The sequence below is a fragment of the Ctenopharyngodon idella genome, chromosome 21, assembly GCF_019924925.1.
Source record: "Ctenopharyngodon idella isolate HZGC_01 chromosome 21, HZGC01, whole genome shotgun sequence".
NCBI classification, from domain to species: domain Eukaryota; kingdom Metazoa; phylum Chordata; class Actinopteri; order Cypriniformes; family Xenocyprididae; genus Ctenopharyngodon; species Ctenopharyngodon idella.
The window spans coordinates 25,684,538-25,707,073 of record NC_067240.1 but is presented as its reverse complement, the minus strand read 5'-3'; the positions used below and the strand labels follow the sequence as shown (position 1 = coordinate 25,707,073).

The 22,536-nt window shown below is 39.9% G+C and overlaps 1 protein-coding gene and 1 long non-coding RNA gene across 2 annotated transcripts in view; one reads left to right on the top strand and one right to left on the bottom strand.

The window, feature by feature from the left end:
- Positions 1-22,536, top strand: part of LOC127504128 (uncharacterized) — a 366,868-nt gene that overhangs the window by 77,352 nt on the left and 266,980 nt on the right. The window lies entirely within an intron of this gene.
- plac8l1 (PLAC8 like 1) lies at positions 7,535-22,112 on the bottom strand. Its single transcript, XM_051878564.1, has 5 exons — positions 20,472-22,112; positions 20,128-20,314; positions 17,372-17,508; positions 9,841-11,996; positions 7,535-9,678 (listed from the first exon to the last, which is right to left on the bottom strand). The coding sequence occupies exons 2-4, from the start codon at positions 20,306-20,308 to the stop codon at positions 11,865-11,867; spliced, it is 450 nt and encodes a 149-aa protein (XP_051734524.1). The 5' UTR covers positions 20,309-20,314; positions 20,472-22,112; the 3' UTR covers positions 7,535-9,678; positions 9,841-11,864.

The window sequence follows — 22,536 nt, the reverse complement described above, 5'->3', positions numbered from 1 at the left end:
CTACTAGAGCAAGCTCCTGATTGGTTAACGCGGCGCGAATTTTCGCCAAAGTTCAGATTTTTCAACTTGCACGTTACGCGCATCAAACGCCCGAAACGCTCAATCTGCGCCGCATCATTCGCACGAATCACGTCATCGCGTCGCAGGATGTCTATTCGCGTCTTTGCATGTAAATCACTCGCGCTTAACGCTTCATTCGCGTCTGGTGTGAATGCCCCATAACACCTAAACAACCACCCACGACATCCTAGCAACATGCTAGCAACCACCCAAAACACTCAAACATGTAAAGCAACACCATAAGAACAGCTTAGTAACAGCATAATAACACCCTGGCAACCATCCACAACACACTAAAGCATCATGGGAGTGAGTTCTGTATAGGTAAGCCCTCTTGTGCTTACTCATCTTTTGCTCAAAAGTTTTATCTCAACCTCACTCTCTCCTCCTCTTGAGTTTCTTGTACCCACCATGATTCTCCGTTTCTTGCTGACTGTTATTTTTTCTTTTTCACTTTGTTATTCCAACCGCACTCCTTTTCATTTGCTTCACTGTCAGTTTTCACTGCATTCTCTCTCTCTCTCTGTCTTCTTTGCTAACCCATTTCTGTGTTCACATCAGCGCTGGAGAGTTGACTGATGACCACTCACTCATGTCTCAGGACCTTCTATTGTACCCTGACTCGCATGTCATCAATAAAATAGGTTTATTTCTTTTGTATGCACCCCTAAAGCCCTACCATCATGCTTTCAGGTTTTTGCCCCACAACTTTTCTGACATGCACTTTTTTTTTGCAAGGCACAGGCAAGTGTGGTGTGCATTTCAGATGACCACTTCCAGGAGAGAATTAATAACATCACACTGTTTCATTACTGTCTTTCTTTTTCATGCGTATTATGTGCTGTGGCCATGGGATTTAATAGGCTGTGCTTATCGTGGCATATTAAAAGTCATTTTCAGGGAAAGTGATTCAAGCCTTGAGAACCTACCATGGTGATATGAATGTTCCTTGACCTTTAAAGTTAACTTCATACACTTTCCACAAGGACTTGAAAAATCTTAAAAGTCCCTATTTCACTTTAGAGGAATGTTCCACCTTGATGTTTGAAGCATATCGTGAAGAGAAGCAACTGATATCCAATGAAATATTCACTGGATCACCCACGGTGTGTGGATTGAGATACCAGGTTGATGTCACGTTGAGGAAACTTCAAAGCAAGACTGGCTTTCACAGGGGAGGAGAGCTTCAAACGGACCACCGACCTGTAAGGAGATTCCTCTAGTCAGTCAGTCCTAAAGGTGGCTGATATGATAAGCTCACCTCTTCATTACTGACTGAACCTTTAAATAACATTGACATGTTGTGTACTTTATAGGGCGTATCCATTTGCAATGTTGGACAAGGTTTTTTGCAGAAAAAAAAAAAAAAAAGAGAATGCAAGTGCTTGCCAGCGGATGCCATGGTAATCGCCTTCACACGTTTCAATCAAACAGTCTCCTGAAGACAAAAAAGCTGGTGACATGTACTCTAGGTTCCCTTTTGTGCTCACGGTCGCACTAGAGTGACGTCACGTTTTTACATGTACTTCAGACATCGTCATGCCGAGGGCATTCCCCAAAGTGTCTTTGGACGCAGTGCTAGTTCCCATTCGAAAGGGAACTCCCTTTTCTACAAATCCTGAAGCCTGATTGGTTCACATCTGTGCAACTGCACAGATAAATGGCATTTCTGCAGTCATGCCATAACGTCAGAATCTTTTGACTGAGGTGTGGCTAGCATGACTCGCTGGGCAGCATAGTAGTATGGCAAGCTATGCAATGCTCGTTCCCGTTATCTCAGGGAACCAGGGTTACATGAGTAACTATACATTTCCTCACACGCACTCGCATTGCGTCAGTTAGAGGACGCTTATTATTCTTTCATCATTCCCTCACCCTCATGTTGTTACAAACCTAAATGAGTTTCTTTCTTCTGTTGAACACAAAAGAAGATATTAAAAGATATAGGTCAAATTTCTAAAAAAAAAAAATGGGTCGCAGGCCATGGCCAAACCAGTTGAGAACCACTGCTGTATATTACATATAACCTATATGGAAAATGTAGTAGATTACCTGGGTATTCGTTGCATACAGAAAATACTGTGTATATTACACAACACAGGTGGTAATGTTTGTACAAAGTCAAAGTCAATGATTGCTTCTCATTGTTCATTGTGAACCTTTTTATTTATTATTTTGAGCACAATACTGTGCTAAATCCAGATTTTTTGGTGTTAAGTGGCTGAAAAATATCGGCTGTCTTCTGTTTCCCCCCGTGTGTGTGTGTGTGTGTGTGTGTTTTTCCTCGTGATCTATTATATGCTATCATTGTTTGTCTTGTTCCGTCACTAACCACTGGGGGTTTTTCTTTCAGCGCTCTATTTTCAGTGAGCTTGATGCATAGCGTCCGGAGGAAGGTCACTAGGGCACTGTGATGCAGAGGAATAATACCCATAATTCACCTCACAAGCACATCAGCTGCATCTGAAATCATTTTCCTGGAATACTGGAGCATTACAGCTGATCTAGTTAGGAAAATGATCATGTAACAACAGTTGATATCATACTGTGTTTAAGATATGAGAATATTTCGTGGCAGCTTCACTGGGTTTTATCAGAAATCATTCCTTATCAAGATGAGCAGTGAAGAGACATGGACTGGGGGATGGCTTCTGGAGACAATCGCTGATGACCTTGACTGAATATAAGAACCTAACTGGTTTATTTTTTGTGCCCTAAATGATCTTAACACTTTCATCATAATATAAAAGTAAAATAAGAAATTTTATTTTATTCTGTCGAAGATTAGAAGTCAACTGGTTCTAACTGGGTTGTCATGGAACTTAATTTTAATAATGACTTATTTTCCCCTTTTTAAATTAGTTGGACAAACAGTTAGTTCCACCTCAAACTCACCTCGATGACATTATATGGACTGAGATGGCGCGTTTCCACAGTTATCAACATCGCAAATCTAGTAAAGTTTTTCATATTTTCATTTTTTAAAAATGTAATATACATTTATAACGCTATACTTTGTGTTATTACTGTGGCAGTAAATACCAAAACACTGCTGCGAGGGTGAAAATGCTAGAAACTAATGCCTACGGGCTCGTTCACACAGAACACGTTTTTTCTTTGAAAAACGCGAGATGCGGGGCAGTGGAAGGGGGAAAAAATGCAAGGTCTCGAGGCACGTTTTTTAAAAGTTGAACTGTTTTTAACTAGATTGCCACGTTTTTAGAACGCCGTGTCATGCGCGAGATGCTGCAAAAGACGCAAGACGCAAGCACAATGGTCTACGTCTACATATAAAAACAATGGAAAATTAGTGCATTGGAATGGAAAAATTTGTTGTTTTTTTTTGTTCTGCCCCTAAACCTACCCCACACCCTAACAGGCAGATTTTGCGACCAATTGTAAAGACCTTTCGGCATGCCCCTTAACTCCAACCTGTAGATACCCACATTTGGAGGAGGTAGTGACGGCAAATTTGACATCTTTCTCTTTTCTGACTGCTGTAATCAGTCTCTCTTATTTTTCCCCTCTTTTGGAAAGTCATGGTACAGAACTCCACACATGAAATGCTGGAAAAAAAATAGTAGACTAAATCATATGCACGATTTATAAATCGAGAGAACAAATTAGTAAATCGTGCACACAATTTAGTTTTTTTTCCTGCATGTCATGTGCGGGACTCCGTATCATGGAAATGCTATTATGGATTTTTTCTTTTGATATTGGAGCAATTGGGAATACAAAAAATATTTTTGCTGTCATCTCCCATTCGCCTATAGAGGTTTACCCAACTTTGATGACTTCCGCTTTTGAGAACCCTGGAAATGTGATAAGGGTCCATTGCTTTTTGAACATTTTGTGTCATTTTCAAAGTGAAATGTCCAGTGAGTGCCGCTAAAAAGGGCTTTTCACACTTGAAATATTGTTAACTCTGGGTCATTCTTAACCCCTGATAAACGGAATCCTTGTTACTCATTTTTCGTAAGACTTGAACCCGATCATGCCGCATCGCAAGTGCAATGTGAGCTACCAAGCAAGTTTACTATGGGTGCGTCTCAATCAGCTCCCTAGTTCAGTAATCAGGGCACTGGTCAGGGAGTCAGCCATTTTAAGGGGCTGTATCAATCATGAAATCTTTCTAGTTCTGTGAAACGTTCGCTCTCTTAAAAGTCCCCTCAGTGCACGATGAAAACCAGGGAGCATCGATGCTCACTGTTTCCTCAGCGGAAGTTTATAAATCACGTTAGCCAACTCATTACACATAATGATGCAGAATAGATAAAAACCATTTTTTAATTATATTTCAGCATAAACATACATTGTTAGACAGGTAATGAACATAATCTAGCTAACATGCATATTTTATTTATAACTGAAATGTTGCACGTGTATGTAACAAGCAAAGTATTTATCATAATTAACTTAAAATAACGTAAAAAAAAAAAAACAAAAAAAAAAAACAAAGACATCTGTTATTCTGTTGTTCATAAACACCAGTAGTGATGTTGTACAATGAGGACGTTGCCGGAAATAGAGCCATAAGTGTCTTTTATGGAATGCAAACATCAAATGTATTAGTTTACAAATCATGCTCTATGTGAAATGTTTTGAGATTCCCATCATGGAATTATTTTATGGATTTAGTTTTAATTAATTTATTAATTTTGTTTTAATTAATTTTTCATTTTAATCAAGTCTTATGAATTAAATAGCTTGTAAACATATGTTATCACTAGAAAAAAAAAAATGAAATAACATCTTAAACATGAAAGTATTAATCAATCATTTCAGACATTTCTCCTACAGAACCTTTTTGGCATAAAGGGTTTGTCTAAAATTGAGTCAAGAATATAGTTATATAGAATCACACTGAACCTTTTTTTTAAGAGTGCAATATTGTGTATAAGGTGCAAAAGTAAGTCTTTATTAAACGATAATGCCCGTTACATCTGAATTTGTGTGAAAAGGAATAAAAGTTGTGTTGTGTAGTGTTTTACTGCTAATAGTGTTAATTTCAGCTGGACTGAATATGTAAGTACAGTATGTTTTTGAAGTTATGCAAAAATGTAGATAGACGCACATTTTTCCAATGAGCTTAGGTTGCTTTTAACACAAATTATTCAGTCTTTGTGCGGACAACACAATCTTGAAACCTACAAATGACAGTCAAAACATTACAGAAACAAACTATTAATCAGTATACAGTATGGCCTGTTCCGTAGGCTTCAAAACAGAGGCACTATGAGGAGATAAAATGTTCCACGTGACACCACAGATAAGAGCTCACACATCAGTGCTGGGAGATCAAAGACTTACAACATGAGTTAGGATGATTGAGACCCCAGAGGAGCAAGATAAAACTCACAAAATGCCACCATGCAAAATATATTTCTGGTCCAAAGTCTGAGTTAAAAGAACTGTTGACTTAAATAGGTGATCCTCTAACACCTCCCTCTGCGGCGACAAACATCTATGCTGATCAAGATGCTTGTTTTTGGCTGAACAGAATCAAGCTTCAGGCACACAAACATCTAACTGGCTGTCCATCAGCAGCGTGTTGGACTGGTTGAGATGATGGTTTCCGCCCCAGGTGCCTGAGCTGTTGCTGTGGACACGTGGCTGCTAAGGAGATGCACACACAAACACTGAAACACGTCACAGCAAGACAATATCTCTCTAGGGCACATATGCTGCAAAAAGTGTCACGGATGTTCTTGGATCCTCCTGGGAAGTTGCTATACTTGTGAGCTGGGAACTCATGATTGCGACATGATGTGCGTTAAATAAAACAACTTTTGCCATTTTTTATATTTCACCGGAGAATTTTAACTGCTAGTACAATAAAATAAAGAGCACATTAGGTGTGTAATAGATAGTTTATTTGTAGTTTATTACTTGACATACAATAAAGGAAAATAACACGGTAACACTTTACCTTTATATATAATGCATTATAAAAGTATTTTTAATGTGTTAATTATGCCTTGTAATGCAGCTTATAATGCATTGTATGATCTAATGAATAATTGTAACCACTGTTATAATACATTATAAGACTTATCTATTCACTGAACACAAAGTATAATGAATTAAAGGGGACCTATAATGCCCCTTTTCACAAGATGTAATATAAGTCTCTGGTGTCCCCAGAATGTGTCTGTGAAGTTTCAGCTCAAAATACCCCACAGATCATTTATTATAGCTTGTCAAATTTGCCTCTATTTGCGTGTGAGCAAAAACATGCCGTTGTTGTGTGTGTCCCTTTAAATGCAAATGAGCTGCTGCTCCTGGCTTGCTTTCCAGAAGAGGGCGGAGCTTTAACAGCTCACGCTTCACAGCCAAAATGAGGATTGTCAGTAACGGTGTTCAGCCTTACATTGTTCAAACCGGAGTCGGACACTGATGGAGAGACTCAGGAAGAAGTTACAACTTTTAGAATGAAACTGGACATTTCTGAATGTTTAGTGGATAAATTTATGTAGTTGCTGTGGAGTTGATCCAACTCATCGACTAACATGTGCCGTCATGTTAATCTTTTTTGCAAATTCAGTGTTGAATTGACCCTCATTTGTGAAGCAGTAAAATGACGGCATGACAACAACACTCTACTACAACAACTCTTCCTCTTCTCTAAAGTAGCCCAACATAGCCTCACCCCCTTTGTTGTGTGTTCTCGGGGGCGGGGTTTATGTAAATTTTAGGGTTTGTGATGTCACCGACCTGGGAAGAAGCTTGTTGTAGTCCCTACCAGCTGTTTGTTGTATTCCTTAAAAAGTGATTTCTGTAAAAGAAAATATCTCCCTTTGCATTGAACTTTGAGCGTCGTAACTTTGCAGATGTTGTTTATGCTCAAACAGCAACATTACACACTAACTAAAGTTAAAAAAGTGAAATCATAATCAACCACCCCTTTAAAACACAGAACAAGCAACCAATTTCAAATGTAACAAGGAATCTGAAGCATTTTAACTTTGGTTACAATTATATATGAAAAGATATAATGCATTATATTGTACATTATGAATACATTTATAATGCATTATACATAAATGCTTTAAGTAAAGTTTTACTGGAAAATTAAAAAAATATTCATGTTGATTTCATATGGATTTCATAATGGTTTTCATACTCAAGAACATTTTAAATTTAATGACCCTAAAATGTGTAATAATCAATTTAAAAAAAAAAAAAAAAAAATCTTTTATTTTTTCGACATAAAAATTTTCTTTAATTAATAAATATTATGAGTCGCTCCAAATATCATATTACAAACTAAATAAACTTGCCTAATTATAAAAAGATGAAAATGTTATTTTTTTTAACAAAACTATATATATAGTTTTGTTAAATATATATATATATATATATATATAGTTTTGTTGAAAATATTATGTATTCAAAACAATATATTCAATTAAATAAGTTTTTTCTAAGACAATAATAAAATATTATTTCAAACTACAATTTCATAAACAAAAATGTTATACTTTAGTGAGGCTTTTTTCTTCATTATGATATCAGAAAAGTTTTTTTTTTTTTTCATCTCCGAACAAAATATTGATGAATTTGAATTGAAATTAAAAACATGTTCACCATAGAGGTGTTTTCAAGTCTTATGTCTGAATGGTATTTTTTATGTATTTTAAAATGATAGATTTCATTGACCCAGTTTCCACATGGTGGAAAAACATGATCATTCTGGCAGAATCTTTTTAAGACTAATTTTGGATTTCATGATTGGATGTGATCTTGATTAAAACTATACTTAAAGAGGCTTATTGGTTCTCAGTGATTCTTGCTTGAGAAACAGCTCCTTGAAACTTTCTGTGATCTTTCCTCACAGTCACTCCTGTCCTCATTTTTCACCTTTCTGGTTTTGTATCTGCAGTGCTTAAGGCTCCAGCGGTCTCATGTCCCCCGGGGGCCTCACAGAAAACCCTTGACGGCAGCCATACACCTGTCGTCTCAAACACAGACACACACTCTCCTTACTTCACCCCAGGACAGTGTGTGTGACAACAGTGCCCTCTACAGAAATGCACACACACACACACACACACACACACACACACACACACACACACACACACGCTTTGGACCAGGCTTGTAGATGTCATACAATCCTTGAAAACCATGATGGATGATTTAAATTATTTATATAGGGGAGGTTGCTAGTAACTCCAGTGAATATTTCTCAGGGTAGACACATACCTTAAAGTCTTGGGTTAAGTAAAAATCTATTGAACATTTAGTAAAAATCTATTAAACATTAAGTAATACATTATTATAACATTTATTAATACATTTAGTAATACATTATCATTACAAAAAATTTTATTTGTTAGAATTAGTTAATGCACTGTAAACTAAGAGAGAGAGAGAGGGGATTGTGTCGGTGTGTGAGGTGGGGGGATTTGTGTGTGGCTTGTGGACATTTTATATTGATGAATTGGTATCTTATCTTTTCACAGACATGTACACTATATTGCCAAAAGTATTGGGACACCCCTCAAAATCATTGAATTCAGGTGTTCCAATCACTTCCATGGCCACAGGTGTATAAAATCAAGCACCTAGGCATGCAGACTGCTTCTACAAACATTTGTGAAAGAATGGGTCGCTTTCAGGAGCTCAGTGAAGTCAAGCGTGGCACCGTGATAGGTTACCACCTGTGCAATAAGTCCATTCGTGAAATTTCCTCACTACTAAATATTCCACAGTCAGCTGTTAGTGGTATTATAACAAAGTGGAAGCAATTGGGAACAACAGCAACTCAGCCGTGAAGTGGTAAGCCAGGTAAAATCACAGAGCGGGGTCAGCGCATGCTGAGGCTCACAGTGCACAGAAGTCGCCAACTTTCTGCAGAGTCAATATCTACAGACCTCTAAACTTCATGTGGCCTTCAGATTAGCTCAAGAACAGTGCGTACAGAGCTGCATGGAATGGGTTTCCATGGCCGAGCAGTTGCATCCAAGCCTTACATCACCAAGTGCAATGCAAAGCGTGGGATGGACTCTAGAGCAGTGGAGACGTGTTCTCTGGAGTGACGAATCGCGCTTCTCTGTCTGGCAATCTGATGGAAAAGTCTGGGTTTGGCGGTTGCCAGGAGAACGGTACTTGCCTGACTGCATTGTGCCAAGTGTAAAGTTTGGTGGAGGGGGGATTATGGTGTGGGGTTGTTTTTCAGGGGTTGGGCTTGGCCCCTTAGTTCCAGTGAAAGGAACTCTTAATGCTTCAGCATAGCAAGACATTTTGGACAATTTCATGCTCCCAACTTTGTGGGAACAGTTTGGGGATGGCCCCTTCCTGTTCCAACGTGACTGCGCACCAGTGCACAAAGCAAGGTCCATAAAGACATGGATGAGTGAGTTTGGTGTGGAGGAACTTGACTGGCCTGCACAGAGTCCTGACCTCAACCCGATAGAACACCTTTAGGATGAATTAGAGCGGAGACTGCGAGCCAGGCCTTCTCGTCCAACATCAGTGCCTGACCTCACAAATGTGCTTCTAGAAGAATGGTCCAAAATTCCCATAAACACACTCCTAAACCTTGTGGAAAGCCTTCCCAGAAGAGTTGAAGCTGTAATAGCTGCAAAGGGTGGACCAACTCCATATTAAACCCTACGGATTAAGAATGGGATGTCATTAAAGTTCATGTGCATGTAAAGGCAGGCGTCCGAAAAAATTTTGGCAATGTAGTGTATGTAGCAGATGGTCACTGACATTCCCAGAGTTAATGTTTACATTTGCTAGCCGAGCACGCAAGCAACTATAGCTACTCACCTGGTACTTTTAAAATCGATGTGATTTCTCCCCAGCTGTTCTCTTTATCGGTGCGGTTGTGGTATAGTTTTGAAGATACTTTGTATAGGCAGTCATGTTGTAGCCTTGCTACATATCAACAAGTCGCTCCTCCATCTCTGAAGTCCAGCGGATCCGTGCTGCAGGTTTCACAGTCGCCATTTCAAAATATCCGTCACTTCCGTCTCCTTGTAGACTTGTTTCTTATTGGCTATTGTGACAGTACTGTCGTAATCATAGTCTTGATTATCCCGATTTAAAAAATCCTAAATATCAAACATGTTTGATATGATTGGGGCGGCCCCGATTTGTGTGAGAGTAGATCGGGAGGTGCAAGATTCGATCTGTGAACGCCTTACATTATCAGATAACCTGCACCAAACATCAGAACCAATCAAGCTCCTTGACAAGACTTTTTTCTCTGATTCTCAGAAGGGGAAAATCAGGGATAAATCAGCCTAAAACTCCTGTAGTGTGAGCACGGCTTTACATGAACAAACAACCAACAGTTGTATTTGTATTAACTAAAGTTAAGAAAGATGAATAAATACTGTCACAAATGTATTGCTCATTGTTGATGTTAGTTAATACATTAAAGGTGCAATGTGTAAATTTAAGGAGGATCTATTGACAGATATGTAATATAATATACATAACTATGTTTTCAGTGGTGTATAAAGACCTTACATAATGAGCCATTAGGTTTTTATTACTTTAGAATGAGCCATTTCTATCTACATACACCATGGGTCCCCTTACATGTTAAGAGGCCATTTACACTACACCGTTTTTAACTAAACATGGAAAACTTTTTATGTGTTTTGGCTGTCCATTTACACGACAATGGCGTTTTGGTTGCCTGAAAACGCAAACTTTTGAAAACGGGTTTCAAAGTGCAAGTTTTTGAAAATGGTCTCTGTGTAAACAACAAAAATGCGCATCTGTGAAAATGATGACGCCATGCACATGCGCATTACATGTTCGGTAGATAGTGTTTCATCGCCATCTAATGGCCTGCCAGCAGAATACAGCGTTTTTAGTCATTTTCACGGATTCGTATGAATGGAGATAGTTTTGACAATGGTGTCGCCTGTACGTGGAAAACTCAAAGGAAAAACTTCTCAGTTTTAAGCATATCGTTGTCGTGTAAACGTACCCTTAGTCACCATTTTGCGCTGGCATGTTTCTACAGTAGCCCTTAACGGACAAACTGCTCTACAGAGCGCGTATGATTGACTGGCTTCTCTCTGCTGTCTCAGACAACGACAACTTTGTCCTGTGTTGGCCACCGTAGCTTCTCTATTTTGCAATTCGCAACCTCACCACTAGATGCCGCTAAAATTTACACACTGCACCTTAAACTAATGTTCACAAATGAGTCCTTATTGTAAAGTGTTACCAGTATTTATCTGTGTACATCATTACTTTTTTAAATTCATATGCCCTTAATCTTTAATCAAAATGGGTGGGGCAACCTGTCATGAGATCCACCAATAGCAAACCATCCAATCAATTCCCCATGAATAAAATTAAGTCCCGCCCTAGATTTATTCTTGTTCAATTTTTTAAACAGATTTTTTTAAACACTTTATTTTGGATAAAACAAGAGAAGAGATGTCAAAACAGTTTTAACTCTGACTTTGAAACACAATTTAAAAAAAGTGCCAATCCAAACTGAATTCATATAGCAAAACCCGCATATGTACTATATGTACCGTGAGAGAGCAATCTGAAATCAAAGCATACACAGCCCCAGAAGTCATCAGGAACCTCTTCTCCACTCATCCGTCTCTCCACCCATCTGTCACTCCATCTCTCCGTCAGTTTGAAATGTCAGCGGCATCAATCTTCAAGCAGAGAGTACTGATATGTCTAACCCTGCGTGAAGTTCAGGACCCCGGGTAATAAACATCCTGACAGCTGAGATGGCCCCTCAGTCTTTTAGCATCGCCAAAAACACGGATGAGAAGAAAATTGGAGCTGTGTACGCACACACACACACTGTCTCAGGAGCTCTCCAGCATGGTAGAAACGGTATAGATCTGTGTCTTCAGTCTCTTCTTCATCTCTCTGATCATTTGACAGAGGGCCAGAGGGTAGCAGCAATATACCATAGTCCAGTCCTCACACACACTGCCCTAGAGACACAACAGTACACTGTAATGTATTCTTAATTTAATATAGCCAGACAAATTAGGGTTTGTAGATTTCTAAGTAAGGATACATTTCCCTGATATTGATTTAACACCCCCCTCCAAGTCAAGGAATCTAGTTATGGAATTTCATTTAAGGAATCTTAATCTAACTGTCAAATACTGGATGTGTTTTACTTCTTAGCACAAGAAGGATATGACAAGATAAATCTCTACACCTAGAGGAAATATTGTTAATAGGTTTTTTAGGTCACCGTAATCCATTGCTCAGTGGAAAATCAAGTTTACCGTGATATCTGAGTTGAGATGTTGGTTCTCACATTAAAGGCCCAAGGTATACTAACGTATAACGTAAAGCTAACTTTTATGGGGTTTTTTTGTTTTTTTTTACGTGTACGTTAGTGTAAGCATACAGTCAAATGCGTAGCCTTTCAAAGTCTACTCCATTTGATAGCGTGTGCGAACCAAGTGTGCCGCACAAGTCCTGAAAAGTGAAGCTGAAGCATTTTGGTCGCCCCCTGGTGGCCGGCTACAGTATAGGTCAAACTTAAAAATCCAATTACATTTCAAATAATTTTTTCCAAAGATGGTTTCTGTCATTTTAGGTAGTTCTCATCATGCAGATGTATGTTCAAGTGTTCGTTTTCCCAATAAGTTTGGCTTTAGTTAGTTATATGATGCTATAAAAATGGGGCGGGGCAACCTGTCAGTCACATGAGATCCATCAATAGCAAACCATCCAATCAATTCCCCATGGATAAAATCAAGTCCCGCCCTACATTTGTTCTTGTTCAAGAAGCCGTTTCAATTAGATTTACATCACGGTAAAGGGAATAAAAGACCATTGCAGCTTCCGTTTCATGCTGACTTTAAATAATATTATAATGGTTTGTTAAATAATTATAATGATAAATAATGTTATAATATTCGATTATAAATAAATAATAAGTAAGGATTCGTTTCCCTGATGTTGATTTAACATTCCCCTCCAAGTCAATGAATCTAATTATGGAATTTAATTTAAGAAATCTTCATCTAACTGTCAAATACTGGATGTGTTTTACTTCTTAGCACAAGAAGGATATGACAAGATGAATCTCTACACCTAGAGGAAATATTGTAAAACAGTTTTTTTAGGACTCAAATTAGGTTCTCACATTAAAGGCCCAAAGTATATGAATGTATAAAGTAAAGCTATTGTATGCGTTTTTTTTTTTTTTTTTTTTACGTGTACGCTAGCATAAACGCACAGTCGAATGCGTAGCCTACTCCATTTGATACAGTGTGCGAACCAAGTGTACCGCACAATTCCTGAAAAGTCAAAGCATTTCGGTTGCCCCCTGGTGGCCGGCTGCAGTATAGGTCATAAACGCCGCCCTCTCCGTGTAATCGAATGGGACGTGAGCCAAACTTAAAAATCCAATTACATTTCAAATATTTTTTTTCCAAAGATAGTTTCTGTCATTTTATGTAGTTATCATCACACAGATGTATGATCAAGTGTTTGTTTTCCCAATAAGTTTGGTTTTAGTTAGCTATTTGATGCTATAAAAATGGGGTGTAATGTCATGATTGTCAGCTGTGCTTGCGACTGAGTCTGCGGAAGCGGGATTGTGGGCGGGACCTTGATTACGCGGCTTCACCTCAGGATCACTACTGCACAGACTCTGGCTCCGAACGACGTAATCGGCAACAACCGTTACTGGGAATATTTTGGTTTCATTTTTTTTTTTTTTTTACAGTGGAAGGAAGTGGAGACACACTGTCCATCTTTTTTTTATCTATGGTGCAAACACAGGTGGTCAACACACCGCTCTAGAAAGTTTCATCTTTGTCCAATGTCTGTGCTATTTTTGTTCAAGGTATGGCCGATAAAAATGTCTTCTTTTAAACTAAAGTTGCGGCAGTATTGTCTTGTTGTATTGTCATGTTACAGCATTTTATTTGGCGATGTTATCGTGCTGAGGCAGCTTTTGTGGATAGCTCATGTTCTCATTGCAGGTGGCTAAGGGGTAAGCCGGGATCCCCCCAGTTGAGCGTGCCATCGCGATGTAATTGTGTCTGACGGCCGCTCGCTGGCGGAGTGACCCGTGTCTCCCATCCTGGGCCTGTAAATTCTCCTCTAAACTCACGGAGAAAGCTCTGCATACCATGGCGTTGCTGCAGGTCTACCCGGCCAAGGCACTAATGGACATCCCCCAAGATGGTCCTGACCAACAGCTTCTGGGGGAGCTGCACACTGCCACTGACCTCGCCCTGCGGGCGACTAAGGTGACAATGCGCTCAGTGGGTCAGGCGATGGCCACCTTAGTGGTCCAGCAGCGCCATCTATGGCTGAACCTGGCCTACATGAGGGAGACTGATAAGTATCGGTTCCTGGACTCCCCCGTGTCACAGGTCGGCCTATTTGGCGAAGCGGTCGAGAGCTTTGCCCAGCAGTTCTCGGATTCACAGAAGCAGATGGAGGCGATCAAGCACGTCCTGCCCCGGCGGACTGCTGCTGCCACCACCCCACCGCTGGCCACAGTTCCTCTGCCTGCTCGTCGCTGAGGGCGCCTGCCTGCGTCGTCCTCCGCCCCTGCCAAGTCTGCAAAGCAGCAGCCTCCACCTAGCAGACAGCAGGGAGCCGGTCATGGACGCAGCGCCCAGCCCGCTCAGTCTGCAGCCAAGCCAGGTGGCAAATGATCCAGGAAGCGGACCTGAGACGGGCGACCTAGAGGTGAGGAAGACAGAGTCCTTCCTGGTGAAGGACGCAATAGAGCTGGTCCCTCCAGCCGATATGAAGTTATGAAGTTTTACAGCCCTTACTTCATTGTACCCAAGAAATGCGGCAGGTTACGGCCAATCTTGGATCTGCGAGTCCTGAATCGGTCCCTTCACAGGCTGCCGTTCAAGATGCTAATGCAGAAACACATTTTCGAATGCATCTATCCCCGAGATTGGTTTGCAGCGATCGACCTGAAGGACACATACTTTCATGTCTCGATTCTGCCTCGACACAGACCCTTTCTACGGTTTGTGTTCGAGGGTCGGGCATATTAGTACAAAGTTCTACCCTTCGGGCTGGCCCTGTTGCCCCGCATCTTTACCAAGGTTGCGGTGGCGGCCATTGTTCCCCTCAAGGAACAGGGCGTTCGCATTCACAATTATCTCGACGACTGGCTCATTCTAGCTCACTCACGAAAACAACTGTGCGAACACAGGGATCTGGTGTTAGCTCACCTCAGCCGGTTGGGTCTTCGGGTCAACTGGGATAAGAGCAAGAGGATCTCTTGTCTCAGTATGGAACTGGACTCGGTCAACCAGACAGCGCGCCTCACCGAGGAGCGCATCCAGTCAGTGTTGAACTGCCTGAGTTCGCTCAAGAGCAGGACGGTGGCCCCACTGAAGTTATTTCAGAAGCTCCTGGGGCATATGGTATCCGCAGCTGCAGTCACGCCGCTCGGATTGCTTTATATGAGGCCGCTTCAACACTGGCTTCACGGCCAAGTCCCGAGATGGGCGTGGCAACGCGGCACGTTCCGTGTGGCTATCACACCGAGCTGCCATCTTCGGGGACCTCCCTTTGAGCCTTTGCAGTCAGTGGAGTTAAAAGCGCTGTGCCTTAAGACAGTACTACTGGTTGCATTGGCCTCCATCAAGATGGTAGGGGACCTGCACGCATTTTTCGGTCAACGAATCATGCCTGGAATTCGGGCCGGGATATGTGCCCAAGGTTCCTACCACTCCCCTTTGAGATCAGGTAGTGAACCTGCAAGCGCTGCCTTCGGAGGAGGCAGACCCAGCCCTGGCTTTGCTCTGTCCTGTCCGCGCTTTGAGCCTTTACGTGGACAGAACACAAAGCTTTAAGACCTCAGGCCAGCTCTTTATCTGTTACGGAGGCCAGCAGAAGGAAAAGGCTGTCTCCAAGCAGAGGATGGCCCACTGGATAGTGGACGCCATCGCCTTGGCTTATCAGGGTTGAGAGCTCACTCCACTAGAGGAGTTGCTTCTTCCTGGGCGCTGGCGCAAAGCACCTCGCTGACAGATATATGTAGACCTGCGGGCACCCAACACATTCGCTAGATTCTATAGTGTAGAACTGGTATCTTCCCGTGTACTCGCCCCTACTGGCCAGTAGCGCGAAGGGCCCGTTCTAAGTGTCCGCTTGCAACGCCACTCCCGCCCCCTGGGCTGGATAAGTGTGTTCATTGCTCCAGCGAGTTCCCCATCCAGTGAACCCTGTTGAGTTCTTCCGCCACCCCCTGTGGCTGGGGCATTGCGGAGTGTCTGATGCTAGGCCAAACACCCGTCACTGACGCCGGCGCTTGGCTGGGTGCCATATGCTGTGACCCCTACGGTGGTCCCATATGTGTATTCTCCATGGTAACCTCCCTACAGTGAGCCCGTGTCTTTCCCTTGGCAGGCTCCGCTTTGCCGTCCCTGCCAGTTGTGTTTCCCCTAAGTTGGCTGGAGCTATCCCAGGGACTTCCATATGTACACTGCCCACAGCCAGTCCATATGTGTATTCCCACGTAATTCCCCCCTCCCGGTGGGTTGTGGTCTCTGCAGCGTCCCTTACGGGCTCGCTTTCCCAGTGTTATCCAAGTCTTACTGAATGGGTCATGTGGAACAGCAGTAGACTCTTTCAGTGCCCTGAGGTGCGCCGGGTGTCTGAAGCCTACGCTGGGTGCTGGAAGGGGTCAGTAACTGTGGCGTTTTATTAGGGATCCCAATTCGTCGGTTTACTTCTGATGTAAATCGAACGTAACCGACTGAAAGGGGACGTCTCGGTTACATGTGTAACCCTCATTTCCTGTGCCTCCACTGAGTGCGGACTTCATGCTCGTCTCCTCAGCGAAAAACAGTGCGAGTGCACCCACACCTGCAATGTCCATTGGCTCGTTTAGTTTACACTCGAAGGTGATAGGGCTCTCTTGCGATATCCCAATTTGTCGGTTCACTTCTGACGTCTCCGTTCCCTCCTTCAGGGAACAAGGGTTACACACGTAACCGAGACGTTTCTTATATGCATTAAGCATTAAAAAAAAAAAAAAAAAAAAAAAAAGATATTTTATTTTACTACATAGTATTTTATTTACAATAAAAGTAAAATGTTGGTAGAATTGGATATTGGATTTAGAATTGCATATCAAAATATTCAATTAAAATATAATAGTAAGTGGAACATGCAAACTGATATTTTATGTTTCATTTAAAAAAAAAATAATTTTGCATATTAAATGGATCAAATCGATTTCAGAATCCTCTTCATTTTTGTCAGCACTGTTTCCTAATTCCTGTGAAATTTTTAGTCTCTGAAAACTCCAAAACTCAATTTCCAGCATGTCACATTATTTACATTACTGCTGAATCCTTACCCTGATTTTAAAGCGCTCTCTGATGCCCACCCTCATAGCGAACGTGGAGCCGGGCAGCATAGGCAGACACACACATTCTCCATACTGATGAGCCAGACTCAGGTCCAAACAACACGGCACAAACGCACCCATCAGACCTGCACAGAAGAGATGAGAGATGCTTTGAGACGTGGGCTGGGATCTGTCGAGAAACTCTGAGCATCAGTGCTTATCTGCAATTAGTCTAACACCAACTGCCTGATAAATTCTGATAAATATTACTTTGAAAGAGAAATCAATGTCCTTGGAAAAAGTAGGATTTTGTTTTCTGCCCAGGTTTACTTTAAATTAATGGAAAATCATTAACAATTTATAATCATTAAGGAACGTCATTAACTTTTAATGATTGTGAAACGGTACACAAACCACTGGATTAGGAAAACAACACTAATTACCTCAAGCGTATACATGATAGACTACATAGTAAGGCCAAAATAGTTTGACCCATAAGATTTTTAAGTCATTTATGCAATTTGTGAAATACATAATCTGTGAATACATAAACCGTACATCTTTTGGACAAATTTAATTGTTTCACTGTGACAAACTACAGTTTGCTACTGCTTGCTAAAATATGCAGCTATGGAATTCTGTGCATAATTTGTCAATAAAGATCAATCTCAATGGCTTGTATAGAGATACAGAGGCTTCATGGATAGACTAACAATAAATAAGCTGCTGTGTTGGATTTCCTGAGGCTATAAGTGTATTAGATCAAATTGTGTTCCACTGGAGTTCCAGGCCAGTTTCATTATTTTGGAATAGAAAAAGATGTTTTCTTTGTTATCAAGCAGACAGAAACAAGGTGAAGTCGTATTGGTTTAATTACAAGAGTCTTAATACAATTAAAAATGGAGAAATCATTTCTGTCAGGAATCAAGAAAATATGGAAGCCTATTTCTGCCTGCTTTTTGCTCTGGAAGCTTGTTTCCGCCACTAAAAAAAAATAATTAAAAAGGTAATTGCTGACTATATAACTCGCAATTCTGACTTTATAACTCGCAATTCTGACTTTATAATTCGCAATTCTGACTTCATAACTCGCAATTCTGACTTTATAACTCGCAATTCTGACTTTATATCACACAATTCTGACTTTATAACTTACAATTCTGACTTTATAACTCGCAATTCTGACTTTATATCACACAATTCTGACTTTATATCACACAATTCTGACTTTATAACTCGCAATTCTGACTTTATATCTCAGAATTCTGACTTTATAACTCGCAATTTTGACTTTATATCACACAATTCTGACTTTATAACTTCTGACTTTAGGCCTATATCTCACAATTCTGAGGGGAAAAAAAGTCCAAATTGTGAGATTAAGTCGCAATTACCTTTTTTAGTTTTTATTTAATGGTGGAAACAAGCTTCCATATGCAACTGTGACTTTGTTTCTCGCAAACTTATATCTCTCCCATTGCCTTTATATTTCAAAAAGTTATTTTATATTTCACAGTACAACTTGATATGTTGCAAAGCGAGTTTAAAGGATTAGTTCACTTTCCAATTAAAATTTCATGATAATTTACTCACCCCCATGTCATCCAAGATATTTATGTATTTCTTTCTTTTCTTTCGAAAAGAAATGAAGGTTTTTGATAAAAACATTCCAGTATTTTTCTCCATATAGTGGACTTAAATGGTCTCCAAACGGTTGAAGGTAAAAATTACAGCTTCAGTGGAGCTTCAAAGGGCTTTAAACGATACCAGACGAGGAATAAGGGTCTTATCTAGAGAAACGATCGGTCATTTTCTAAAAAAAAAAAAAAATGTAAATGTATGCGCTTTATATAAACAAATGATCGCCTTCAAGTGGTTCCGCCAAAACCGCACTTCCATATTCTTCAAAAAGCTTACGCTGAATGTCTTACACCTTCCCTATTCAACTTACGGAACGAACGCGGTGCCAGTTCCGTTTTTTCCGTAAGTTGAATAGGGAAGGTGTAAGACATTCAGCGTAAGCATTTTGAAGAATACAGAAGTGCGGTTTTGGCGGAACCACTTGAAGGCGATCATTTGTTTATATAAAGCGCATACATTTTTAAAAAAATGTTTGAAAATGACCGATCGTTTCTCTAGATAAGACCCTTATTCCTCGTCTGGTATCGTTTAAAGCCCTTTGAAGCTGCACTGAAACTGTAATTTTTACCTTCAACCGTTTGGAGACCATTGAAGTCCACTATATGGAGAAAAATAATTTCTTTTCGACTGAAGAAAGAAGGACATGGACATCTTAGATGACATATGGGTGAGTAAATTATCAGGAAATGTTAATTTAAAAGTGGACTAATCCTTTAAGCCTTGCAGTTTCTCGTAGTTGTGACTTTATATCTCACAACTGACTGTTTCTCATTTTTACTTAAATCTCTCACAATTTTCACTTTATATCTCAAAAATGTTACTTTTTACTTCAAAATATTATTATATGTATATTGCAAAGTAAGATTGTTATGCAGCTGCAACTTTGTTTCTCGTAGTTGCAACTTTGACACAATGTGTGATTGTTTTTCATAATTGCAACTATATCTTGCAATTGTTACTTCGTTTCTTGCATTTACCAACTTATAAGTCTCCCAATTTTTAATTTATATTCAAAACATTACTTCATACTGTATGTCACAGTGCGACTTTGTATATCTCACAATGTGACAATATTTATTTTATACTTCATCTCACTCAATGCTCCTTCAAGCACTTCATCTTACATGTGCTGGTGTCACCACACACTTCAAACAGTCCTGTGCTCCAGTCTCCCCCTGTTTGTGTGATAGTGGTCACTGTCGTCGTGGTCTCCCCGAGGCCAGGTTGAGTCAGCACAGGAAGTGCCATCGTTCCATCACTTCCTGTTGGGTTTGTTTCAACATCTTTTCCACCTGGAGAGTCCATTTGAATCTGAGGGCGATACATGAAAGCTGCTTCAGACAAAAAACATAGACAAACAATCCTATAAAGGCAACAAAAATGGAGTCCTCACCTGACCTGAAAGTTTTGACAGCACTGTGACATTAAACAAATGAAATGCATACTAATGAGGGTGCATACTACTTACATGGTGAATGTGGCTCAGAACAATCCCTCACGATGACAACAGACTAAGGGAAAAGACAGGGGTGAGTTTCCTATGGTGACAGTGGTGTGTTCTTTCTGATAGCCGCTTGGCCAAGAAGCCCTGACAGAAAGCTGCTGTGAGATGATAAGCCTTCATACACACACACACACACAACACACAGGAGACCCCCACACAAATGAAAACACCTCACAAGCGCATTCAAATACTAACTCTCAAGTCACAAACAGCAATGTAACACACAATAGCAGATACAGATACAAAAATTCCTCTCAAATACAATTATACAACACATAATCATGAATTTCGGGACTGCAGGCCTACTTACAAATATCCCACTAGAGCCTACAATTCACACACACAAAAAAATATTAAACAAAACCTTGCAAATGACACCTCAAATATGCAACAAAAGCTTACCAGCGACCCAGCCTGTGTGAAAAAGATGTTACATAAATTCACCCCAAGAGCAGCAATGCAGGATAGCACGTCCTCTTGAGGTTAATGTCTCGCATCACTTCCTTCTGCACTGCAGCTAACGCTCATCAAACAGTGTCACATCCACTAATGAAACATTGCATATAGCTGTCATATATAGAATGGCTCGCTTATATTTTTGCCACCCAAGTCTGTTGAAGTGCATGTTATCGTTTATCTGAACGTGTTTCTTTGTGGATGATCTCATCTCCACTTGCATCCGACTGTAAAAATGAGCCGTCTTCATATCTGCTACGGCCTGTTTGGCCAGAAAATAGAGTAATATCCCTCATAGCGTTGGCACATTCTGAGAAAACAGCACTATTTGGGTCCAAAAAATTGTTTTTTTGCAACTTTTCTTTATCATTTGACCTTTAAAGAAAATACATATTTTCTCACTTCAGTACAAAAGGGTCGTAATCACCAAAGACCGTGCGGGACTTTTAGATTAGTGATCATCCAATATGGTTTTATCGAAGTAACCAATTGTTATTGTTACTAACCTTACAGATAACCTTAAGTACTACATTATTCCAACCCAATCACAGTAGGTTTGGAATCGATCTGATAGTATCATTCATTCATTTATCATTCATCATTAAATCTTAAGACTTATTCATGCTTTTGAAGGAAGTCTCCTATGTTCACCAAGGCTGCAATTATTTGATAAAGAATAGACTAAAAACAATATTATTGTGAAATATTATTAAAGTTTAATGTTTTCTATTTGAATATCTTTTAAAAATGTACTTTATTCCTGTTATGCAAAGCTGAATTTTCAGCATCATTACTCCAGTCTTCAGTGTCACATGATCCTTCAGAAATAATTTTAATATGCTGATTTGGTGCTGAAGAAACTTTTTCTTGGGCTGATCTTTTGACTATATCCAATTTTTTTTGTTCTGCCTGTTTACATTCACTTTAGACATGACTCCTTGTCAAATTATTACAGAGAGAGAGAGAGAGAGAGAGAGAGAGAGAACCACCTGCATTTGTACAGCATCTCTATTGTGTCTAATAGTGAAGCTGTGTTTAAATACAAAAACAGCAAAATTATCGGATATACAGTTGCAAGAAAAAGTATGTGAACCACTTGCAGAATCTGTGAAAATGTGCAAAATTTTAACAAAATAAGAGAGATCATACAAAATGCATGTTATTTTTTATTTAGTACTGTCCTGAATAAGATATTTTACATAAAAGATGTTTACATATAATCCATAAGACAAAAAAAATAGCTGTATTTATTAAAATGACCCAGTTCAAAAGTTTGTGAACTATTGATTTTTAATACTGTGTGAGGTTACCTGGATGATCTACGACTGTTTTTTTTTTGTTTTTTTTTGTGATGGTTGTTCATGAGTCCCTTGTTTGTTCTGAACCGTTAAACTGAGCTCTGTTCTTCAGAAAAAAATCTCCAGGTCCCAAAAATTCTTCAGTTTTCCACCATCTTTTGAATATTTGAACCCTTTACAACAGTGACTGAATGATTTTGAGATCCATCTTTTCACATGGAGGACAACTGAGGGACTCAAACACAACTATTAAAAAAGGTTCAAACATTCACTGA